Source organism: Piliocolobus tephrosceles, chromosome 10, assembly GCF_002776525.5.
Source record: "Piliocolobus tephrosceles isolate RC106 chromosome 10, ASM277652v3, whole genome shotgun sequence".
NCBI lineage: Eukaryota > Metazoa > Chordata > Mammalia > Primates > Cercopithecidae > Piliocolobus > Piliocolobus tephrosceles.
This window is the reverse complement of record NC_045443.1, coordinates 99622015-99645300: the sequence shown is the minus strand read 5'-3', so window position 1 is coordinate 99645300 and position 23286 is coordinate 99622015. Positions and strand designations below refer to the sequence as shown.

Here is a 23286-nt window from a genome sequence, read left to right as displayed (position 1 = left end):
CTTGGTGGTAAGTACCTGGGAGAATATGGAACTATTGCAAGGGTTTCTCAAAATTATATTCATGCTACCATTAGCAAAATTCTCTTTTTTCTTAGAAGCCATGACCTCCTGGGGTCCTGAGATAATATAGACAGCTGCCAAATCAAACTTGCTCACATGTTCCTAACAGACTTTGACTTAAGGTGTCTTGCCATCTTCCACTTCCTCCCCAAAACACCATAACAGGAAGGAGGGAAATGACCCAGCCAAGGAGCTCTCCATTCACATTCAGAGATAGTGGCTTTTGTAGATCTCACTCAGCAATCTTGAGAAGGTAAAAGTGTTCCCAGATATGTGGAGGTGTGATCTGGGAGGTGTGTCTGTCAACTTGATAATCTACTACATGTCTTCAGATTTAGCTCTGGTGTTTGGAAATAAGCCAGTGTACTTCAACCATTCCTTCCTGTGTAATATACAGGAGGCAAGACTTTCTAAGGCAGGACGTATTACAGGAAAACTAATAGAACCTAGCCTGGAAAATGAAATGGAGAGAAATACTATCTTTGAATGAAAATTTGGGATTTTAAGATGAATTTCCCAATAGAGCTCACCTATATTCCTATTTTCAATTTCCCACAACAATGTCTGTGTTTGTTCAGTGAATATTAGATGTCCAACCACAGTCATCATCAATGTTCTTCAGAATGTTTTGAATATTATTAAAACGGCTTCTCATACTGGAAAACACCATGAACCATTTTCCTGGATTGACTGACTTTTAATTTGTGGCCCAGTTATTTTTTTAAAGTTGATAGCAAAGGCTCTAGCATGTGATCCTTTTGAACTCTAGAAACAAAGCTTCGGGAAGAAATGTTGGTATTGAACTTCTGAGTAGTTTTAAGTGATTTTATATGGTTGTGATTCAAAATAACCTGACCACTTTAAGAAATCCAGGTGCTGAGTCATTTACAGACACAGCCAGGGGAGGTTAATTAGAAGCAGCTGATAGTGGCATCATTTGCTGCTTTAAAAAAAAAATAAACGGAGATGGTGATTCTATGAAGAGGATAGAGTGCTAACGAAAGTGTACAAAACTAAGCAAACATTCAGGACTGAGGTTTACCTAATTCCTACTGCACCAAAAGGGGAAAAATATCACTCAGTGAATTCAAGATAAAGTACCATAGCTCTATAACAATGGTAATGGTTGCTCCTAAGAAGTTCCCTTGCTTCTGCTTCTTTCTCCTGACCAAACTCGTGTTTCCCCTGTGGCCTTCCACAGCATGGTCTGCCCTCTTGGGAACTGTAAGTACTAAATTCTTTCAATAGCATTGGCCTGTGTCATCACTTAGTTGTCTCCATAAGTAAAAGTCCTATAAGCACAAATGAGTAGTGAGACCTTTTCCCAATCCCCTCAAAGAGGGCAGGATAATTTAGATTGTTTGCCCTTTCACTGGGGAATAGCTGACTGTAAGTATCTTTAGGTCTCTTCTCTTGAGGGAGTTAGCTTTCCAAAGTGGAATCAAGTCTCCTGCCTAGAGGATATAAGGTTACAACTCAATATTCTGTACGAAGTTTAGAAAGCCACAACAATTAAAAGGAATAACGGGAAACATGAATTCTTAACACAATTGAAGTAACAAGGCTAGAATTCCTTCACTTAACCAAGTCTCAACAGATAATTGGTATCACTCCTCAGAGATGGGATTGAGGAGGGAATAAGGATGGAAAACATTTAATTTTATTTTCTCACTATTATGAATCAACACCATGCCCCTCTAACTGTTCCATCCTGAAGCAAAGCAGGGAGAAATTAAAAAAAAAAAAAAAATGGGGACCATTTTTTATTGTTTCCCCACCCAAGACTATACCCGTGATAACAGCAATTTTCTGGTAATCTTATGAAAACATTTCAAGACATTGAAAAATTCTTAGTTTTTTATAAAATGAATACATGGAGGTGGCACACAGAGTCTTTGAAATCAGTATTCATTACAATCTATTTGGCCCCCAAAATTCACTACAGTAAATGAAATCTGGCAATACTTTTCATTTTTACCAGTGCAAGAAAGCCTGAAGGAAAGAGTACATACTTTAAAGGTCATCTGGTGGTTGGCCAAGACTTCTAGGTATAGATTGTTTTTAATAGTCCTGGAAATCAGTTATTAAAATGTGAATGGCCCTGCTCTGAGGAGCTAAGGATGACTGATGAACAGTAATCATCAAAGATCCTAGGAGGCAAAGAAACTGCCACTCTAAAAACCAAACCATTTGACAAATTTTTTTTGATAGTCTATTGCCCCTAGGCCACAAACCTGTACAGCATGTTACTGTACTAAATCCTATAGGCAATTGTAACACCATGGTGTTTGTGTATCTAAACATGGGAAAGGTGTAGTAAAAATACCATACGTTTTACTGTAATAGGTCCACCCTCTAATATGTAGTCCATCACTGATGAAATGCTTTGTGGCCCATAACTGTGTATAGAACCATATCATATACATGTATATACACACATACACATATATAAATGCCTGCTACTTATACATAACTATAACCATAAAGTTGCTGTGTTGTTTTTCTTTGTTTGTTTGTTTGAATTTTTTCTCCTGGCTGGGAGTCTCTTTTGGCTCTAGAGAAGAAGGCTAGGCTGACCAGTGGGGAATTCTGCTCAGGGAGACTGATTGAGTACCCAGAGTTGTGAGTCCCACCTAAATCAAAGGTTAATGAAATATCAAGTAGGATGTGGAAGTACAAGGTCCATTAAGCCCAAATGTCACTCAGAAGATACTTAGCGTTTACTATAGGCCAAACATTGGGCTAGGGCCTTAATAGTGAACTAACAGAGACTCAAATTGGTAATATAGCAGGCTTTCAAGCAAACAGGCAATTACATGTGCTATGATAGAGTTAAGCAGAGAATGCTACAGAAGCATGTACGAACAGTTAATCTAATCTTTGTGGCTTCAGGAAAGCTCTAAGGATGGAATGTTAAGACTTCTGCTACTAGTTAGAATACAGAAAGATGCATGAAAGCCTTTTACATAGTGGTAATAAGAAATAACCAGATAAAAATCATACTTTTTATGGGCCTGTTGAAAAGCCATGTATGTAAGACCTTAATGAAATAAATTCTATAGTCATGCCTATGTTTGGAGGAACATAGTTGAGCAGAGAGCTGTGGCATTGCCATGCCCAGGGAGAAGGGCGTGGTCTGGATACAAGTAGATGGAAAAACAAGCCTACAACACTCTAGGAGACTTTGCAGAGTTAAGGAGAAAGTGGCTGAAACTTTGCCAATGGCATAAGCTGTGAGACAGACTTGGGTCTGGAAGGACCTCAATCATGAAAATAAATCACTTAGGCCTACATCCCACCCCCAAGATTGCTAAGAAAGCAGCAATGGAAGAAATGTTTTCAGTAAGTAGAGAGAATTCACTAAATCTTGCACATTCTTACAGTGCTTGGATTCCTGAGCCCTGCTGAAGCTGAATCCGAAGGTGAACCAAATGATCTGAAACTATGGCCCATCCCTCTCTAACACAAACACTGACAAGATCCAAGAGCTCAGTCCTTTGCAGGAGGTTGAATTGAATTAACTGCAGGTGAACTTCATCTAAAGCTGCAGCCCAGCATCAGCTCAATTCAAAGTGTGAATGAATCTGAATGTTCCATTTCTCACTGAACTTTCCGTTCTTTTTTTCACAATGTTCATAATAAAACTAAAAATTATAAGACATGCTAAAAAGCAGGAAACACAACCCATAATTAGGAAAAAGTTGTTAACAGAAGCAGGCACATAGATGAACCAGAAAGTGGCATGATTAGATAAGGACTTTTTAAACACTTATAAATTTGTTTTTTTTTTTTTTAATATAGAGGAAAAGATTAATGAAGGGAATTTCAAGAGAAAAACAAACTCTAAAACAGATTTTTAGAACAAAAATATATCTGAAATCAATTTATCAGATGTGTTTTGGAACTAAATTGGAAACTAGAAAATACTTGAAGATAGGTTGGTAAGAATAATCTACACTGAAACACAGGGAGAAAAGTAAATGTTTTGGGGGAAATGAGCAGAGTACCATGATCTGTGGGCAATATTAAGCAGTCTAACATACAAGTATTTTTGAAGTCCCAGAAAAAGAGAAAAATGACAAAAACGTTTTTTGAAGAATTAATGGTCAAAAATCTTTCTTCCAAATTTGATTTAGAACACCAACCCACAGATCTGAGCAGCTCAGCAAACCACAAGCAGGATAAATACAAAGAAAACCATACCCCACGCACATTATATTCAAATTTGAAAACCAAGGATAAAGGAGAGAAGAGATGTGAAGAATGAGTAGGAGTTAGCCAGGCAGGGGTTGCTGGCAAGCAAGGGAGATTGTTCCAGGCAGAGGGAAGACAACATCTTGAAAGACCCACACACAGCAAGCAGTTCCAGGAATTGAAAGAAATTATTTGGGGCTAAGGAGAAAGTTATAACAGTGAGAGTTAAGGTTAAAGAAGTGGCCAAGAGCCATAGAGAGGACCTGTGAGCATATTAAACTGAGGGAGATGGGGAACGAAATTATATCCCGGGTAATATAATCAGATTTATCTTTTTAAAAATCACTGTGGCTACAATGTGTGGAATAGATTGGAGACACAAGATGGAGGCAGGAAGAAGCTATTGCAGTAGTAACCCAGGCATAAAACTGTGTCGTACAGAACTTGAGATATGGCAGTAAGGATGGAAAGTTACAGATTGATTCAAGAGCTACTTAGGAAATAGAAGAGGTAAGATGTGATGAATGACTAGATATAAAGGAGGATGGAGTAAAGAGTGACTGTTAGAGCTATGTAACCTATCCAGGCTCAGCCACCTACCTTCAAGTCGCATTCATTACCTTGTACCAAACAGAATGTCCCAAAATGCAATTCTGATCATGCCACCCCCTGCTTAAAAGCTCTTCAGTGGCTCCCATCATTTCTCTGCTCTGGATCTTTCCATGACTTCCCATCACACCCAAAGTGAAAGCCAAAGTCCTTATGATGTCCCATAAAGCTCTGCATGATCAGGTCTCCACATAACTTTTAGCCATTATGTCCTTCAGTTCCCCACCTTGCTCGCTCTGCTTCAGTTATACTGGCTTCCAATGTAAGATCTGGGTTAGATATATAAATGTGAGAAACTCTAGAGAATGGGGACATGCGAAGCAACCAGCAAAAGAAACTGAAAAGAAATGACCATCGTGATACAAAGAAAACCAGAGAAGATTTGCCTTCCTGAAAGAAAAATTAAGAAAGTTCAATCAGAAGGTGATCACTGTAAGGTTAAGCTGTGCAATGTGCAACTTTAAGAAACAATACCCACACCCAAATAATTGCTACAGATGGCCTATGGATCACATTAGATAAACATGGACTATAGTATCAAATCTGGCATAAAAGGCCCTTAAATGAAATTTTTCTGGCTACGTCTCCTGAAGCAGAATAGGGTCTGGAGGCAGGGAACCTAAGGCCGATTCACGCTGACTTCCTAGAACGAAATCAAAAGGTAAACCCCAAATTTCCACACCTAAGTAACAAAAGGACCAGTGGCTACTCCCTTTGCAAATCCCCACCTTTTCTGACAGGCAGATGGAAATTGAAAGTACCTCAACCAATCAGACTGACTGTGGGCCAAATCTTCCTTTGCATAGAAGTGCAACTTCGTAACACCACTTTAGCCTCTGATTGGTTGCTTTCCACAACCAATCAGATGGTTGTATAGGAGTGTGACATTTGTAACTTTACTTCAGCCTCTGATTGGTTGCTTTCCACAACCAATCATACTGATTGTGGCCACCACTTCATTTGCATGAGGAGAACACCAGTGGCCAATGGGAAATCTCTAACGGGTATTTGGCCCTAAGAAGATTCTGTATCCAGTACACTGTGGAGAGTACTTTGGTTTTCAATAAATCTTTGCTTTTGTTGGTTCATTCTTTCCTTGCTTTGTGCATTTTGTCCAATTCTTTGTTCAAAACATCAAGAACCTGGACACCCTCCACGGGTAGCACTCTTACCTCATTTCCTACCATTCTCCATTTATGGGATTATTTGCTTCAACCAAACCAACAGGGCCAGGTGCCAGTGGCTCACACCTATAATCCCAGTGCTTAGGGAGGCCAAGGCATGAGGATCATTTGAGCCAAGGGGTTTGAGACTACCGTGAGCTATGATCCTCACTGCACACCAGACTGGGTGACACAGCGAGACCCCCATTTTAAAACAAAGCTGCCCACTTGGTCTTCATCTTTTCCATGCTCCCTGTAAATGGCAGTCACTTCCGTAGGTTTGCGCCTCACCTCTAGTAGTTGACATTTTATTTCATGTTTTAAAAACCTTTGGAAGGCCAGGCGGGTTGGCTCACGACTGTAATCCCAGCACTCTGGGAGGCTGAGGCAGGAGAATCGCTTGAGGTCAGGAGTTCGAGACCAGCCTGGGAACTGTTGTGTATATACACACACATCCTTTGGAAGTAGGTCTTATTTCTCATTCTTCAGAGCATAAACCTCTCCAGTGCAGCAATCAAATTCAATCTTTGTTTTTACAGTAAAAGCCTAGCAGAGTATATATGGCACTTAGGATTAAAAAAAGAAAAAAAAATTTTTGCTCAAGGAATGACGGAGTTGCTTTATAACAACAGGACTAAGTAGGGGTAACCTCCAAGGGACGCAACTTCTGGCTTTGTTTTGTTTTGTTTGCCTCCTTTCTAAGATTTTACTGCTATAACTGCATCCTTGCACCATCCCGAAATGGACGTCACAATCTGAACTAAAACTACCAATCCCAGAATGCCGAGCGAGGAGGCGGGCTCTCCGGAAGTCGCCGAGTGATTAGTGAGCGGAGGCATTTTCTTCCGGCGGGAAGGGCCCCGGAGGCGGCGACTTAGGGGGAAAGTTGAGACGCGATTACCGGGTTGGGCGGGCCCCATCTGGGAGGGGTTTGTGGGTGAACTCGGGGTCTCCCGCCCGCAGAGGAGATGGATGAGGACGGGCTTCCTCTCATGGGGTCAGGCATAGACCTGACCAAGGTTTGTAAAAGACGATACTAAACTCCTCCTCCGGGAGGAGGATGGGGAAGACTCAGCTTCCCGGGGAGACTACACCTTCCGGGTCCCCACTCTGTCACGGCCCCGGGCCCTTCTGCCGGCCCCAGGAGGGAGAGATCCGCAGTCCACCTTCAAATGGGGTCCCTCCTGAACTGATTAAGGAGACGGTGTGCATCTCCCAACTTTCGCTTCCCATCTCTCGTGTCTCTGTGCCGCCGGCGACAGACGCCGGTTGTGATAGCTAGCCCTACCTCCTTTTCAGCCCCCAAGTTTTTGTGTGTGTTTATGTGTGTTGCTTCTGCCTGCCAAAATTCGTACCAATGAGTCTAGAGCCTGTTCTCAAACTTTGATGCACCTCTGTCGTCTTCGGACACCCCACCCACAGTTTAGGAAAACAAGTTAATGACTATTTCCAGTCCTTCAAGAAATTCATATCACACAGCAAAGTGCCTTGTGATTATTTCCAAATATGAAAAGGTTTGCACTGTGTACGTTCCTCCTGTATGAACCATGTTTGTTTTTACGTAACACAGGTGCCAGCTATTCAACAGAAAAGAACGGTGGCTTTTCTAAACCAATTTGTGGTGCACACTGTACAGTTCCTCAACCGCTTTTCTACAGTTTGTGAGGAGGTAGGTCCTGTGATACTAGTTTATAGAGTCGCCTAGAAGTCACCTTGCACTGCTGAGATTGACAAATGGAGTAAAACAAGAATTACAGTCTTTATTCATGTATCATGACCTCTCGTCACCCAATTGTGTTAACACACCTTAAGTTCTCTTTTACTCTGTTACAATCAATCTTGCAACCCTCCTCTACTGAATTAGTGTTCTAGAGGTCCTTGTGAGATAGTTCAGTCAGGCTTATTGCGATTAAAGAGAACAATAGGAAATCAAAAATTTCCTTTTTTTTTAGACAGAGTCTAACTCTATCACCCAAGCTAGAGTGCAGTGGCGCGATCTCGGCTCACTGCAACCTCCACCTCCCGGGTTCAAGCGATTCTCCTGCCTCAGCCTCCTGAGTAGCTGGGATTACAGGCATGACTGGCTAATTTTTTGTATTTAGTAGAAACGCGGTTTTACCATGTTGGTCAGGCTGGTCTCGAACTCCTGACCTCAGGCGATCTACCAGCCTCGGCCTCCCAAAGTGCTGGGATTACAGGCCCGAGGCACCGTGCCTGACTTCTAAAATTAGTTGAAAATAGTTTTCATTTTGCTATTTGTTATTCGTTCCCGTACCCCAAAATAGTTTTTATTTTGCTATTATTCGTTCTCGTACCCCAAAACCACATTGTTTATATTAAATTTATTTTACATTCTGAATCTAAAAGATGGCTAGAGGAGATAGGCTGGAAACATAACTTTGGCATCAAATATAATTATAGAAATAAAAATATTTTCTGCAAATGACTTGTAAGGATTAATTATCCAACTAGGGACTAGGTGCCAGAGCTGGCACAGTAGTGTGCACCTGTAATCCCAGCTACTCGAGAGGCAGAGACAGGAGGATCACTTGCACCCAGGAGTTTGAGACGAGCCTGGACAACATAGAGAAACTCAGTGTTTTGTTTTTGTTTTAAAAAAGAGGATAGGTACTAGATCCATGATCCAGGGACTCCCTGTCTTTTAAAAAGCCAAAAAAGAGGATGGGGAGGACAATGGGAACCATGGGTTGAAATTGCATTTAAGGAAAGAAAAGTAAATTATGGGGCTTAGATAATTCACAAGTAAGTCTGTTGAACATTCTGCCTTATGTAAGGTATAGCCTTAGCAATTAGAGTTTGTAGAGGATTTTTGCTTCTATGTTCATTGGGGATATTGACCTTTGGTTTTCTTTTCTTGTAGTGTATTTGTTTGGCTTTGGAATCAGGATAATGCTGGCCTCCTAAATTGAGTTTGAAAATTTTCCCTCCTCTTCAGCATTTTGGAAGAATTTGAGAAGGATTTGTATTAGTTCTTCTTTAAATGTTTGGTAGAATTCAGTAGTGAAGCCATCAGGTCCCGGGGGTTTCGTTTAGTGGGAGACTTAACTACTGATTTGATCTCGTATTATTGGTCTGTTCAGATTACCTATTTCTTTATGATTTAGTCTTAATAGGTTGTATGTGTCTAGGAACTTATCCATTCTAGGTTATCCAGTCTGTTGGCATATAATTGGTCATAGCAGTCTCTTATGAGCCTTCATATTTCTTTTGTTTTAATTGTAAAGTCATGTTTATGTAAGTATGAGCTTATATTCACTAAAATTTACCGTTAAGTATGAGATTTGACAAATGCATAATCATAACTTAATCAAGATGTAGAATAGTTGTAGAACAAGGTGTAGAATCACTCCAAAAATTCCTTCATGTTCCTTTGCAGTCACCCCTTTTTTATCCCTAGGAATCTGTTATTCTGTTTTCTGTCAAAAGGGTCAAATTTAATCACTACAGTGATCTCTAGTACTGTGGAAAAATTCCTGAGCACACAAAACACACAAACCAAATTTTTTTAAAAATGAGATACTTACAAAATGTCTTTAGCATACCAACCAAATGAAGGTAGCTTCATATTTTACTACAGATGCTCAGATATCTTAGGCAGAATTAAGTCCACCATTGGTGTATATATGCCTCAACAGTAATATTTAAGAGTAGACTGTAAAAATAAACTTATAATCTTTAGAATCATCGAAACAATGGGATTATTAAATGACCTTTGTAAGTTAAAGCAGAGTTTATAAAGTTGTCTTACATAGTTGTAAAATAGCTAGTCTAGTTGGATAGAATTAATGTGTCCTAAAACTGACCTGCTTGAAGAACTACTCTAGGTCATGTCTTTGTAGGTAGAGTATGCTCTTTTGTGTTAACAGTGTCTCAAGTTTCAGACTGGGGCTGATTGATAGAAAAACTAGTTAAAAAAAAAAAACTATTTTAAGTAATGGAATTGAATTTTATGGAAATTCTCTATGGCACCAACTCAACCACAGGACAGAAACAAAAAATTCTCATCTAAACATTCCTATACAAAATTGGGACCATCTCAGAATTCACCCCAGCTACCACCATGAAAGAGACAAAGAAAGCAAAAACTTCTCTTCTGAATATATCAGTGGTCCCATATTCAAATACTCCTTATCTACTTGAAAAGCTTTGATGGACTGGGCACTGTGGCCCACACCTGTAATCCCAGCACTTTGTGCACAGGTGGGCAGATCACCTGAGGCTGAGTTCGAGACCAGCCTGGCCAACATGGTGGAACCCCATCTCCACTAAAAATACAAAAATTAACCGGGTGTAGTGGTACACGCCTGTATTCCCAGCTATTTGGGAGGCTGAGGCAGGAGAATCACTTGAACCTGGAAGGTGGAGGTTGCAGTGAGCCAAGATTGCACCATTGCACTCCAGCCTGGGTGACAGAGCAATACTCCATCACAAAAAAACAAAACAAAAAAAAGAAAAGCTTCACTGATTCTTTCAAACACACACCAGACCTTAAGTTCATCAGCATTTTAACGTCCCTGAGCTGAGTTGCGCTCTGTGGCTGTAAAAGGCAATTCTTTGTATTTTTGTGATATCAGTTATAACATCTCCTCTTTCATTTCTGATACCATTTGAATCTTCTCCTTTTCTTAATCTAGCTAAAAGTTTGTGGATTTTGTTTATCTTTTCAAAAATCCAGCTCTTAGTTTCATTGATCTTTTCTATTGTTTTTCTAGTCTCTCATTTTTTTCTGTTCTGATCATTATTATTTTTTTCCTTCTACTAACTTTGGGTTTTATTTGTTCTTCTATTCCTTGAGTTGTAACACTAGGATGTTTGTTTTGGATCTTTCATCTTTTTTGTTATATGTCTTTATTGCTGAAACTTCCTTTCCTCTTAAAACTGCTTTTACCACCTTCCATAAGTATTGATGTGTTGTATGTCCATTTTCATTTGTCTCAAAATATTTTTTAATTTCCCTTTTAATTTATTTGACCTATTGGTTGTTTAGGAGCATGTTATTTAGTTTCCAGATATTTATGATTTTTTTTCAAGATTCCTTCTATTATTGATTTCTAGTTTCAAACCAGTATGGTCAGAAAAGATACTTGATATGATTTCAGTCTTCTTAAATGTATTAAAACTTGTTTTGCGGCATATCATATAACTTGGAGAATGTTCTGTGTGCCCTTGAGAAGAATGTGTATTCTGTTGCTGTTTTATTGAATTCTCTACATATGTCTGTTAGGGCCAGTGTTTCATTACTGATTTTCTGCCTGGATGATCTGTCTATGGTTGAAAGTAGGTTATTGATATCCCCCATTATTACTGTATTATAGTCTATCTCTTCAGATCTATTAATATTGTTAATATATTTAGGTGCTCCTCTGTTGGATGCATATATGTTTATAATTGTTATATCTTCTTGATGAATTGCTCCCTGTACCATTATATAATGACCTTCTTTGATTCATTTTACAGCCTTTCACTTATAGTCTGTTTTATCTGAAAAGAGCAACTCCTGCTCTTTTTTGGTTTCTATTTACTTGAAATATTCTCTTCCATTCATTCTTCTCTCTTTCTTTCCTTTCCTTCTCTCTCTCTCTTTCTTTCTTTCCTTCCCTCCCTCCCTTCCCTTCTCTTTTCCCTTCCCTTTCCCCTTCCCTTTCCTTCCCTTCCCTTTTTCAGGGTCTCCTTCTACATCCCATGCTGGAGTACAGTAGCGTGAACATGGCTCATTGTAGCCTCAACCTCCCAGGCCCCAGCTGTCCTCCTATCTCAGCCTCCCATGTAGCTGTGACCACAGGCACACACCACCATGCCTAGCTAATTTTTTAATTATTTCTAGAGACAGGGTCTCACCATGTTGCCCAGGCTGGTCTCAAATTCCTGAGTTCAGGGGATCCTCCTGCCTTGGCATCCCAGGATTACAAATGTGAGCCACTGTGCCCAGCTCTTTTCCGTGCTTTCACTTCAATCTATGTGCGTCCATTTTTTAAAGGTGAAATGAGTCTCTTGTACACAGCATGTAGTTGAGTCTTATTTTTGTATCTTATTCAGTCAACCTGTGTCTTTTGATCAGAGAATGTAGTCCATTTACATTCAAGGTAATTATTGATAGGTAAGGACTTACTGCTGCAATTTTGTTCATTGTTTTCTGGTTGCTTTATAGATCTTTTGTTCCTTTCTTCCATTCTTGCTGTCATCCTTTGTGATTAAATGATTGTCTCTAGTGATATACCGTGATTCCTTACTTTTTTATCTTTTGTGTATTTACTATTAGGTTTTTGCTTTGTTGTTCCCATGAGGCTCACATAAAACATGTTGTAACAGGCTATTTTAAACTGATAATAACATAACTGATAACATAAAAACTTCTGCACTTTTACTCCACCTCTCCACATTTTGTTTTTGATTTTGCAGTGTACATCTTTTTACACTGCATATCCCTTAAGTTATTTTAGCTATTATTATTTGTAATAGTTTTATCTGTTAACTTTCATACTAAAGGTACAAATGATTTAATCACCATGACAGTATTAGAATATTCTGAATTTGACTGTATACATTTTTTTTCAGCTTTAAAATTGCTGTTTGATTTTTTTTTTAAATAATTCCAATCTTTCTGTTACATTTCTCATTTTGGTCACTTACTATTTTCTTGATTTCATTGAATTGTTTCTCTGAATTTTCCTGAAGTCCGCTGAGCTTCCCTAAAACAATAATTTTGAATTTGTTGTGAAGAAGGGTCAGTTACTGGTGATTTATTTTGTTTCTTTGGTAGTGACGTGTTTCCCTGATTATTCTTGGTCTTTGTGGCCATGTGTTGGTATGTATGTGTTTGAAGAAGTAAGGACTTATTCCAGTCTTTGCAGACTGGCTTTGTCTGGGAAAGCCCTTCACCAGTAAGCCCGTCCAGAGGTTCTAGACAGGCCATCTGGTGTGGTGCATGGCAGGCTTGCTGCTGGAGTCCTTGGGTAGGCTGGCCTGGTGCCTGGGGTCATAGGGTTGTTCCTGGAGCCTGATCCACTGGGATGGACCTGCTGATTAGCTCTAGAGAGGTGGGCCTGGATCCTTAGGGTTCCGACTTGAAACCTAAGTCTGCAGGGGCTGGTCTGGCACTGGGGTGAGCCTTGAGCCTGAGTCTGCAGTGTCTGGCCAGGTTCCAAGGTGGGCCTGGTGCTTGGGACCTCTGGGATGGACCTGAAGCCAGAGTATGTGGAGGTGGGCCTGGGTCCTGGTTGTACTGTGACTAGCCTGGAGCCTGAGTCTGCAGGAGTGGTCCTGAAGCCTCGGTCCATGGGGGCCAGTCTGGCAATGGAATCTACTGAGGTAGTCCCAGACTCTGGGTCTGCTGGAACATACCTAGATCCTGACTCACCACAGGGATTTGCCTGGGGCCAGCGTGGTGCTGGGGCAAGTGTGCGGCCTGGGGTCACAGGGGCCAGACTGGAGCCTGGGATTATAGGTGCTGGCCTGGTGACTGAGCTACATGGGGCTGGCCGGGGTCCTAGGGCAATAGTGGCTAGCCTGGAACTTGAGTCCACAGGGATGGTCCTGGAGTCTGTGTCTATGGGTGCCAGCCCGACAGAAGGGCCTACTGGGATGGGCCTAAACCCTACTTCTACTGGGGTGTGGGCTGCAGGAGCCAGACTGGGGCCACAGGAGCTGACTTGGCATTGGTCAGGCCTGGAACCTGTATCTGCAGGAGCTGGCCTGGTGCTGCGGTGGGCCTGAACCTTGGGCCCATGGAGGCCAGCCCTGTGTTGGGAGTGGTCTAGAACCTAGGGCCACTGGGGCTGGCCTGCCATTGGGGCAGACCTGGAGACAATCTATGCAGTCTTGCCTGATGCTGGGGCTGTCCTGAGTCTTGAGCTGGTCTGGAGCCGGGGGTCCCAGTGGGACAAGCCTAGAACTCAGGACTGGGTGATCCAGCCTAGTGCCAGGAGGGCCCTAAAGGCTTCGCCTGCAGGTGTCAGCCTGGAGTCTGGGCTGAGGGGGCTTGCTCAGCACTGAGTTCTACTGGGGTGGGCCTGGTGTTGTGGTCCAAGGCAAAGTCCTGTGCTCACTGCCTCTCCTTTGCCCACCCGGAGGGTATCTCTCTCCATGCTGTGCTGCCTGGAGTTGGGGGAAGGGTGACATGAGTTCTGTAAAACTGTCCTTCTTACCCTCTTCAATGTGTTTTTTCTTATTTTTGTGCTACACCCAGTACTATAATTTCTCACCTGGTTTCCTTAGCTCTTGAGAAGGTATTTTCATGCGTGAATAGTTTTTCAAATGGATGTTTCTGTGGGAGGATCAGTGCTGGAAAGTCCTGTTCCCGTCTTGCTATTGTCCCACCTTTTTCTCCTTTATGTATGATAATCTAGGGTTGACTGTAACTGATTTTCTACAATATATATTTTAGCAATTTGGGTATTCATGTCAGCTGGAGACTGCTCAATGAGATGACAACTAATATTTATTCTGTACTTACTCTGTGCTTGGCATCATACTAAGTGCTTTATGTGTATTTAGTTATCGCAGTTAGCCCTTTGAGAGAGGCTTAGTTATCCCACTCATACAGATACAGAAACTAAGATGTAGAGGAGTTTAAATCATTTGCTTAGTCATTCATTCATTCAACATATTTTTGCATGCCCCCAGTAGTTGTAGCTGCATTACCTGCACATACACAGAAAGTAGCAGAACTGGATTCCCACTGATTTTTTAACTGGAAAAGTCAATATCTCATTACTCTCTTACATTGCACTGACTTACCTGATTAAGAAGCATGCTTATGTCAGTTTCAAGTGAGAGTGTGCAGTACAAGTACCTTCTTATAGCTATATTAAAATCTATTTTTAGATTCATATTCACTTCTTTGCTATGCTATGTCTATTTGATGTAATATATTTTTATGTCAATTCCAAGAATATATGTATTCAAATGTAAGGTGCCATTTTCTCCCAAGTTAAAGTCACTTTGGTGTTTTGAAATGTTTTTGTTAATAGTACCTCATAGGCCTCTAGTCCTTATTTATTTAAAGCCTTAAACAAGAACCAACTGACTGTTTCTCTCAACAAAAGAGGAACCTCAACTGTTCGTTTTTGAACTGAGTGTGAACTGGGAGGAAAAAGAAAACTTTTCCCACCCCCTGACAGGATCTGGTTTGAACCAAACCCAAACTTAAACAACTTCAGTCATAGATAAACCCTCAAGCCAGAATTAAGTTGTAAACAAATTGCTAGGCTTCTTTCTTCATCAGTGGCCCTGTTTTTAGAGTTCTTCACTAAAGAGAAGCGTATAAAACTGCATTCTGTGAAGAACTCAACTTTGCAAAAACTTTCTGCATATTAGGCTACTTTTGTAACTCTTCCAGTGATTGGCACCAGAGTAGAAGAGAGATTAGATGACAGAGAAAGTAGTAGAATCAGATCCACATTACAGAGGTACTTAGGGTCATCTCCTCTTCCATCACAAATCCCCAGTGAGCATTTTTATTCTTGCTTTAGTCAGCAAAATCTTATGCTCATCCACTGGGACTGCAAATTTTGAGGGATTGGCGGGAAGCAACATAAGATCTATGCATATTGCAGGTGAAACCTGAGCATTTAACCTTATAGTGAGTTTTAAAGTAGAGGTACTTTGTAAACAGGAGTGTCAAATGTGAACTTTGGGGTTTTTTTGTTTGTTTTTTTTATATATTTTTTTCTTTTCCCCCTAAGACGGGGTCTTGCTCTATCACCCAAGCTGGAGTGCAGTGGCATGATCACAGCTCAGGGCAACCTCAACTTCCTGGGCTCAAGTGATCCTCCCACCTCAGCCTCCCTAGAAGCTTGGACTATAGGCATGTGTCACCACACCAGGCTAATTTTGTGTGTGTGTGTGTGTGTGTGTGTGTGTGTGTTAGAGATGGCATCTCACTACATTATCTAGGCTGGTCTCCAGCTCTTGGGCTTAAGTGTTCCCTCGGCCTCGGCCTCCCAAGTGCTGGAATTATAGGCATGAGCCACTGTACCTGGCCAGAATGTTATTTTAATTCAAACTTTTTTTGTTGTTTTTTGAAGACAGGGTCACACTTTGTCACCCAGGCTGGAGTGTAGTGGAGTGATCTTAGCTCACTGCAGCCTAGACCTCCTGCCTCAGTGCCCCAAGTAGCTGGAGCTACAGGTGCATGCCACCATACCTGGCTAATTTTTTGTATTTGTAGAGACAGGGTTTCCATATGTTGCCCAGGCTGGTCTTGAACTCCTGAGCTCAAGCCATCTGCCTGCCTCAGCCTCCCAAAGTTCTAGGATTACAAGCGCCCTCAGCCAAACTCAGACTTGTTATATGCCTAAGATACTGGATTTTTAAATAATTTTTTAATATTCTGAAATTTTTTTTTCTAAAATCTTTAGGTACAAGCAAAAGTGCTGAGAATTGTCACATAACCTAAAAGTTTCTTTAGTGCTTATCTTCTACATTCATTTTTTTAGCCTGCCATTGGACTTAACTTTTAATCAGATAATGTTTTGCTTAAATCCTTATTTGCTCTTACATCTTTAACAACTGCTGGGCTTAAGTATCAGATACAACCTAATAAAACCATTGATTGCTTCCTTTTCTGGCTTCTGGGGCACATACAACACAGTGGGGTATACCAAGAGATCCATTATCTTAAAATACTGTTTCTCTTTTAGAGAAATGGATATATAAGCAAGATACTTTACAACCATGAAAAACCAGTGTTTTGTTTCCATATTCAACTAGTAACTCCATATTTCCTTCTTTATTTTGTCCTTTTTTAAACTTTATAAAATGTACTGCCTTGGAAATAGATGGATAGTAAATCAAGCTTTCAGCTTATCTGACAAATATCAGGGACTTTATAAATTCCCCTGTTACCCAAACCATAGCATTTCAAGTTTGTTTTCAGTCTTCATAAAGATGATGGTTAAATGGATGATAAAGACTGTTACCTTCCCATTTCCTCTTGCTAAAACTTTCAGAGGCGAGAACAGCTACTGTCACCAATTATGTTACTTACGTTATATCCATAGTCATCCATAATTTAGAGCAGTGGCTCTCAACCAGGGTACATATGGCTATGTCTAGAGGTGGTTTTGATTGTAATAACTGGGAAGTGCTACTGACATTTAGTGGATAGAGACCAGAGATTCTGCTACCCATCTTGTAGTGTGCAGGACAGTCCCCTGCAACAAAGAATATTTCACCCACAAATGTCAATATAACCAACATTGAAAAACCTATTTTATAGTGGTCTGGGAATTGTATGAGGAAAATACCACAAGCATAAACACCTTAGAAATGAACTTCAGCAACCCATAAATGAACCCAGGTATACCTTTTCACTTGACAATGGCTCTTTAAAAAGTATACATTCAGGTATGTTATAGCCATAATTACATTGGAACATATAAAACCATTTATTAGACTCAATTATCTTTGAAAAGGAGTTATTTCTTAGTCATGCCATGGACGCTTTGACAGTCTATTGAAACCAAATTAATGTTTTCAGGTGGATAAAATAAAATGCATAGGATTACAAAAGAAACCAGTTATATACTTAAAAAAATTTAAAACTATGTTATACTAGTAGGTTCTTTATTAAAGCATTAAATTATATTATCCTTTCATATGTCTAATAACCATAATTTTGAAGTGTAAAGAAATGCACAGCAATTGTGATGTGATTTTAAAAAAATCTATGATTTCTATTGATGACAGTCATAGAGCCTAAAAACCACTGTGATTTTTTTTCTTTTTCTTTTTTTTTTTTTTTTTTGAGACGGAGTTTCACTCATCGCCCAAGCTGGAGTGCAGTGGCGTGATCTCAGCTCAGTGCAACCCCCGCTTTCCAGGTTCAAGAGATTCTCCTGCCTCAGCCTCCTCAGTAGCTGGGACTGCAGACGCACACCACCACACCTGGCTAATTTTTTTGTATTTTTAGTAGAGATGGGGGTTTCACCCTGTTGGCCAGGCTGGTCTCGAACTCCTGACCTGACCTCAGGTGATACACCTGCCTTAGCCTCCCAAAGTGCTGGCATGAGTCATTGTGCCCGACCTACGGTGATTTTTTTTTTGTTTTGTTTTGTTTTTTTTTTTTTGAGACAGAGTCTCGCTCTGCTGCCCAGGCTGGAGTGCAATGGCCAGATCTCAGCTCACTGCAAGCCCCGCCTCCTGGGTTTACGCCATTCTCCTGCCTCAGCCTCCCAAGTAGCTGGGACTACAGGCGCCCGCCACGTCGCCTGGCTAGTTTTTTGTATTTTTTAGTAGAGACGGGGTTTCACCGTGTTAGCCAGGATGGTCTCGATCTCCTGACCTCGTGATCCGCCCGTCTCGGCCTCCCAAAGTGCTGGGATTACAGGCTTGAGCCACCGCGCCCAGCTGATTTTTTTTTTACTATGTTTTTAAACAATGCCAAATTTAAGCTAGAAGTAGATAAAAATAAAGGTAGAAATTTTTTCGCTCATCCTAGTTCATGTACTGTAGTTCAGAACCACTTTGTAAGTGATCATCTCAGAATCAGAAGAGCAAAAGGCTTTTCCTCTTGGCACAGAATCATCTTAGTAAGAAACGAATTGATCATTTGTTAGCTTTGGATAACAAAAATTCTATGCAATACCCAATAATTTACCATTATGTTTTAACAATGTAAAATTCTCTCAAAAAATCTGATGAAGTGTATTGCCTCTGGAGTTGGAGGGTTTGAGTTTGGGATATTTTACTTCTATAAGACTCAATTTCCTCATCTTTAAAACTGGCATAATAGTTCCTACTTCATAGATTTGGTGTAAGATTTCAATTGATATGTTGCATATACAGTGTGCCATATGTGGCAAGGTAAAGACTCAAATATTTACAATATTGATGATTATTGCTTAAAAGTAAATACTTCTATAGGTATATTAAAACAGAAAAAATTTTAATTCAGTTTTTTGTTTCCCTTTTTTTTTCCTTCAGTCAAACCAATACGTCCATTTTTAAATGTTGGAAATTATCATTCACTTGACATATTAATTTGCTGTAGAATTTCTTCTCTAGTGAATTGAGACACTGATAAGATTTACCAAAATTAAATTTCTATGATTTTAAGGAATACACTTATAATTTGGAGAGGGATTCATCCATAATACATGTTATAAACCTGTATTGGTGTTTACCTAAAAGACTTATGTGAATGAATTCTAGAAGTCAAGGGTGAACTTAGCTTTGATACTGTGAAAACTAGATCCTAATACTTTATTTGAGGATTATATCTTTGTGGGATATCAAGATGTTAACCTAAAAATAAGTGATCTGTAAAGAAGCTTTGTGGCCACTTTCAGTTTTTTGTCCCCTCTAATTGTGGGCAAAGTGACCATGTCACAGGATGATAAAGTTCTGCTTAATAGTCAGGATCTTAATAATAGCCCAGAATACAGTCAGGATGCTGTGTATCTGCCAACTTGTAAACTGGCTAACTGCTGTTGGATTATGTGACTGAATGTAATGTTTAAGATTAGGAGGTTTTAAGTAAATATTCTTACAGGTCATATTTTATGATGTTACCTTTCTTTGTGTAGGTGTATATTTACAAGGTATACTGACAATTTATATAGAGTAACAAGCATGAAAAGCTCTTCAATCTGGTTTACCTTGCATTTTGATGGTAGATTTTGTTTTAATACTCTAGTTTTTTCTCTTCTCTTTCCAAAATGAATTACTCATCTTCTAATTCCATTCCCCTTCATTTTTCAAACTATGGATGTTTTTAAATCTGGGACAAATTGTATATGCTTATGCATTTAAGTAATTTATAAAGGCAGACCTTGTTGCAGGGTGTCTTTGAATAATTTTTATTCTTTTATTTTCTATGAAAAAATTTCTTCATTCATCAACAAATAATTATTAAGCTCCTATAAAGTGTCAGGGTACTATTCTGGGCACTACAGGTATAGTAGTAAACAAAAGGCTCTGTCCTGGTTTGTTTATATTCTGGTCTCAACAATTGTTTACTGCTCTGATAATGAGTTTGCAGAAAATGTCACTTTGTTGTAAGTGAATATAATTTTATAAAATAACTGAGAAGCGACTGGGTGCGGTGGCTCACACCTGAATCCCAGCACTTTGGGAGGTGAAGGCAGGCAGATCATGAGGTCAAGAGATCGAGACCATCCTGACCAATATGGTCAAACAACATCTCTACTAAAAATACAAAAATTAGCTGGGCGTGGTGGCATGTGCCTGTAGTCCCAGCTACTTGGGAGGCTGAGGCAGGAGAATCGCTTGAACCCAGGAGGCAGAGGTTGCAGGGAGCCGAGATTGCGCCACTGCACTCCAGCCTGGTGACAGAGCAAGACTCCGTCCCAAAAAAAACCCAAAAACTGAGAAGCATTCTAATACAGGTAATAGAAGAGTTCTTATTCCTACTTATGTAAATAAGACAGTACTATATTAGAGTATGACAAATATTTAATGGTTTTTAATATTTTCAAATCTGCCCTTAGTTGTTAACAGTTTATTTTAATTAAAATCTTTATTTTTATGTCTCTAATTTTTCTTTTCCAGAAACTGGCAGACCTTTCGCTTCGTATCCAACAAATTGAAACAACTCTCAATATTTTAGATGCAAAGGTTAGTATTTCTGAATAATTTGTAGTATAAACTTTGCTGTACATATACCAGCTTTCTTAATCATACTTAACTTTCATTGCATTTGGGAGTGATTCCATTTAACTTCTGTATCTATGAAGTGATACTGGTTGTGTTTTTAATTTTACTGCAGTTGCAAAGAAAATGGTGTCATTGTGAACCATTAATTCAAATGTACACATGGTTTGAGATTTCTTTCATTGTGCTAGGCAAACGCATAATGCGAGTAACATGTTAACAATTTGAGCTATTATCAAGCACACTTCATTTGATAGAAAATTCCAAATTTATTTTACTAGTTATTATTTGATAATACAATAATAGTTATATAAATCTTTAGATGTCTCAGAGCAAATTTTAGAGACAGTATCATCTGTTTCTATTTGCGAATACCTTAAATGCTAATGAAGAATACAGTTTTGATGTCAGAAATTGCAAATGATAACTAAAAAAAACAGAAGACTGTTTTAGATTGAAAGCTTAAAGATTTTGATAACAGTGATGTATTTAGTTTGGTTTCATTTTTAATATTTTTTACATGTGTTTTTTCTGTTTATAAAGTTATGGAGACACTAGTGTATTTTCATTACTAACTTTTCTGAAATTAATATTTTTTTGTCCATTTACCAAAAAATACCTAAGAAATATTCAGTGAATATTTATGAGGAAGAAAAAAAGATACCCCTTTTTAATATGATCAGAATGTCTAGTTCGTACTTACTACGTGTCCTTATGGATTTCAGCAACTGTGTTTCTCTTAGAACATTCCTCTTGTTTGGAAACCCGGCCCTGAACATGTTCAAGATATTCCTCTAGCAGCCATACCCACTTGAAACTATTTGGGCCGTAGCCACTGTGCTAACTATGGTTATCAGTCAACAGTTCTCAATGAGTATTGCTGCTTGAGATCTTATTACCATTGGGTTTTTTTTTATTATTATTATTCTTTAAGAATATGTGTCTTATTTTAGTGTTTAAGGAATTCTTAGGGAGTTAGAGTCCAAGGTCACACATTAAGTTACCGTATGGACAAGTTAACCTTAGTTATTTCCATGGCCATAGAGTCATCCCCAAAATTACCAAACGTCTGACAAATGTGTGTCATTGATAATCAGGATGAACTCAGAAAAGAAGGTTTTTATGGGTCTTGCAGACCCATAAAATACCAACAATATGCCCATTTTTTATTTTATGTTGAAATACCAACAATATGCCCATTTTTTTTGCATACAGGAAACATATTTTAATAATGTTCAGTGGTGAATGTTCAAAGAAAGAAAAAAGAATGAGCTGTGTCATACATTAAAGTGTAAAGACAAGAGCTTTGGCATATCCTAGATAATTGAAACTCAAAATTTGCACAAAGCCCTTTTTTTTTCAAAGTATTATTAATAGAAATATTTTTACAACAACTTTTCTAGGTACATTTTCTTATCTCTATAGGTAAGATAATTGAGACATAGGGAGATTTGCACAAGATCACACAGCTTGTGAGTGGTAGAGCTAAAAGTTAAACCTAGACAGTCTGACTTCAAAGACCAGCTCTCAGTTGTTACACTAGGATTGCCTGTATCTTGAAAATAATGGTTATATAAACTAAATTAGATTTTTGAGAAGTTCTTCAAAATAATTTGTGACTGTCTTTCACTTTTAGTTTATGACATGGAAAATTAAAGACAAGATATTATGAACCTATTTGTATAGCCTTAAAATTTAAGACAGCTATTAAAAATATACAAACCTAGAAACTTATAGTGTTTATGCAGGTACTATCTTCATATTTCAATACCAATTTTCTTTTCATCTTTTTTCAGTTGTCATCTATCCCAGGCCTAGATGATATCACAGTTGAAGTATCTCCTTTAAATGTCACCAGTGTCACAAATGGAGCACATCCTGAAGCCTCTTCAGAGCAACCACAGGTAAGTGAGTTCTAAGAAATGAGCAGATGGTTTTGGTTGAAACTGATAGTCTTAAGCAGCAGGTTGGAAGGAAGAAAAATAAAAATGTAAAACTTCTAATAGTAAAATTTTAAAACCTTAACATAGAAAATGAAGTTTGGGAAAAACAAATTAGCTGTGTTATTTTGAAGGGCTTCCTTAAGTTAATACTTTCTTTGCCTATAAAAAAGAAAATCAGTCTATATAGGACTAGGAAAAATCTTCAAATAATTATTTTCTTCAAAATAATTAGAAATTTTTCTAAGTTCTTATAAGAAATGTACTTTTAAAATGTTTTATTGTAAAATTTTTTAACATAAACAAAAATAGACCTGAATTCACCAGTTATGATTTGTCACAATTGCTTTATCTATTTTCTTGGTGTGCTGAAATTAATCCCAGACATCTTATCATCTCACCCCTGCATAAATTTTTGAGCATCTCTGAAAAGTTTTGACATGTTCTTTTGTAACATTTTTCTTATATAAATGCCTTTATCACATACAATGTAATTAACAATAATTGGCCAGGTGCAGTCTTTCATGCCTGTAATCCCAGCACTTTGGGAGGCTGAGGCAGGTGGATTGCTTGAGCTCAGGAGTTTGAGATCAGCCTGGGCAACATGGTAAAACTCTGTCTCCACTAAAAATACAAAAATTAGCCAGGTGTGGTGGCACGCACCTGTGGTCTCAGCTACTCAGGAG

General features: G+C 39.0%; 1 protein-coding gene across 5 annotated transcripts in view; it reads left to right on the top strand.

Annotated features, from left to right (window-relative positions):
* The first annotated feature begins 6832 nt into the window (after positions 1–6832).
* Positions 6833–23286, top strand: part of WASHC3 (WASH complex subunit 3) — a 47107-nt gene continuing 30653 nt past the window's right edge. For 2 of the 5 annotated variants that reach the window (XM_023187907.1, XM_023187828.1), the window contains exons 1-4: positions 6833–7045; positions 7597–7695; positions 20559–20624; positions 22457–22564. In XM_023187907.1, coding sequence (XP_023043675.1) covers positions 6995–7045; positions 7597–7695; positions 20559–20624; positions 22457–22564 — 324 coding nt within the window. In that variant the 5' untranslated portion in view covers positions 6833–6994. The other 3 variants (XM_023187756.1, XM_023187685.1, XM_023187991.1) reach the window with 2 other exon arrangements.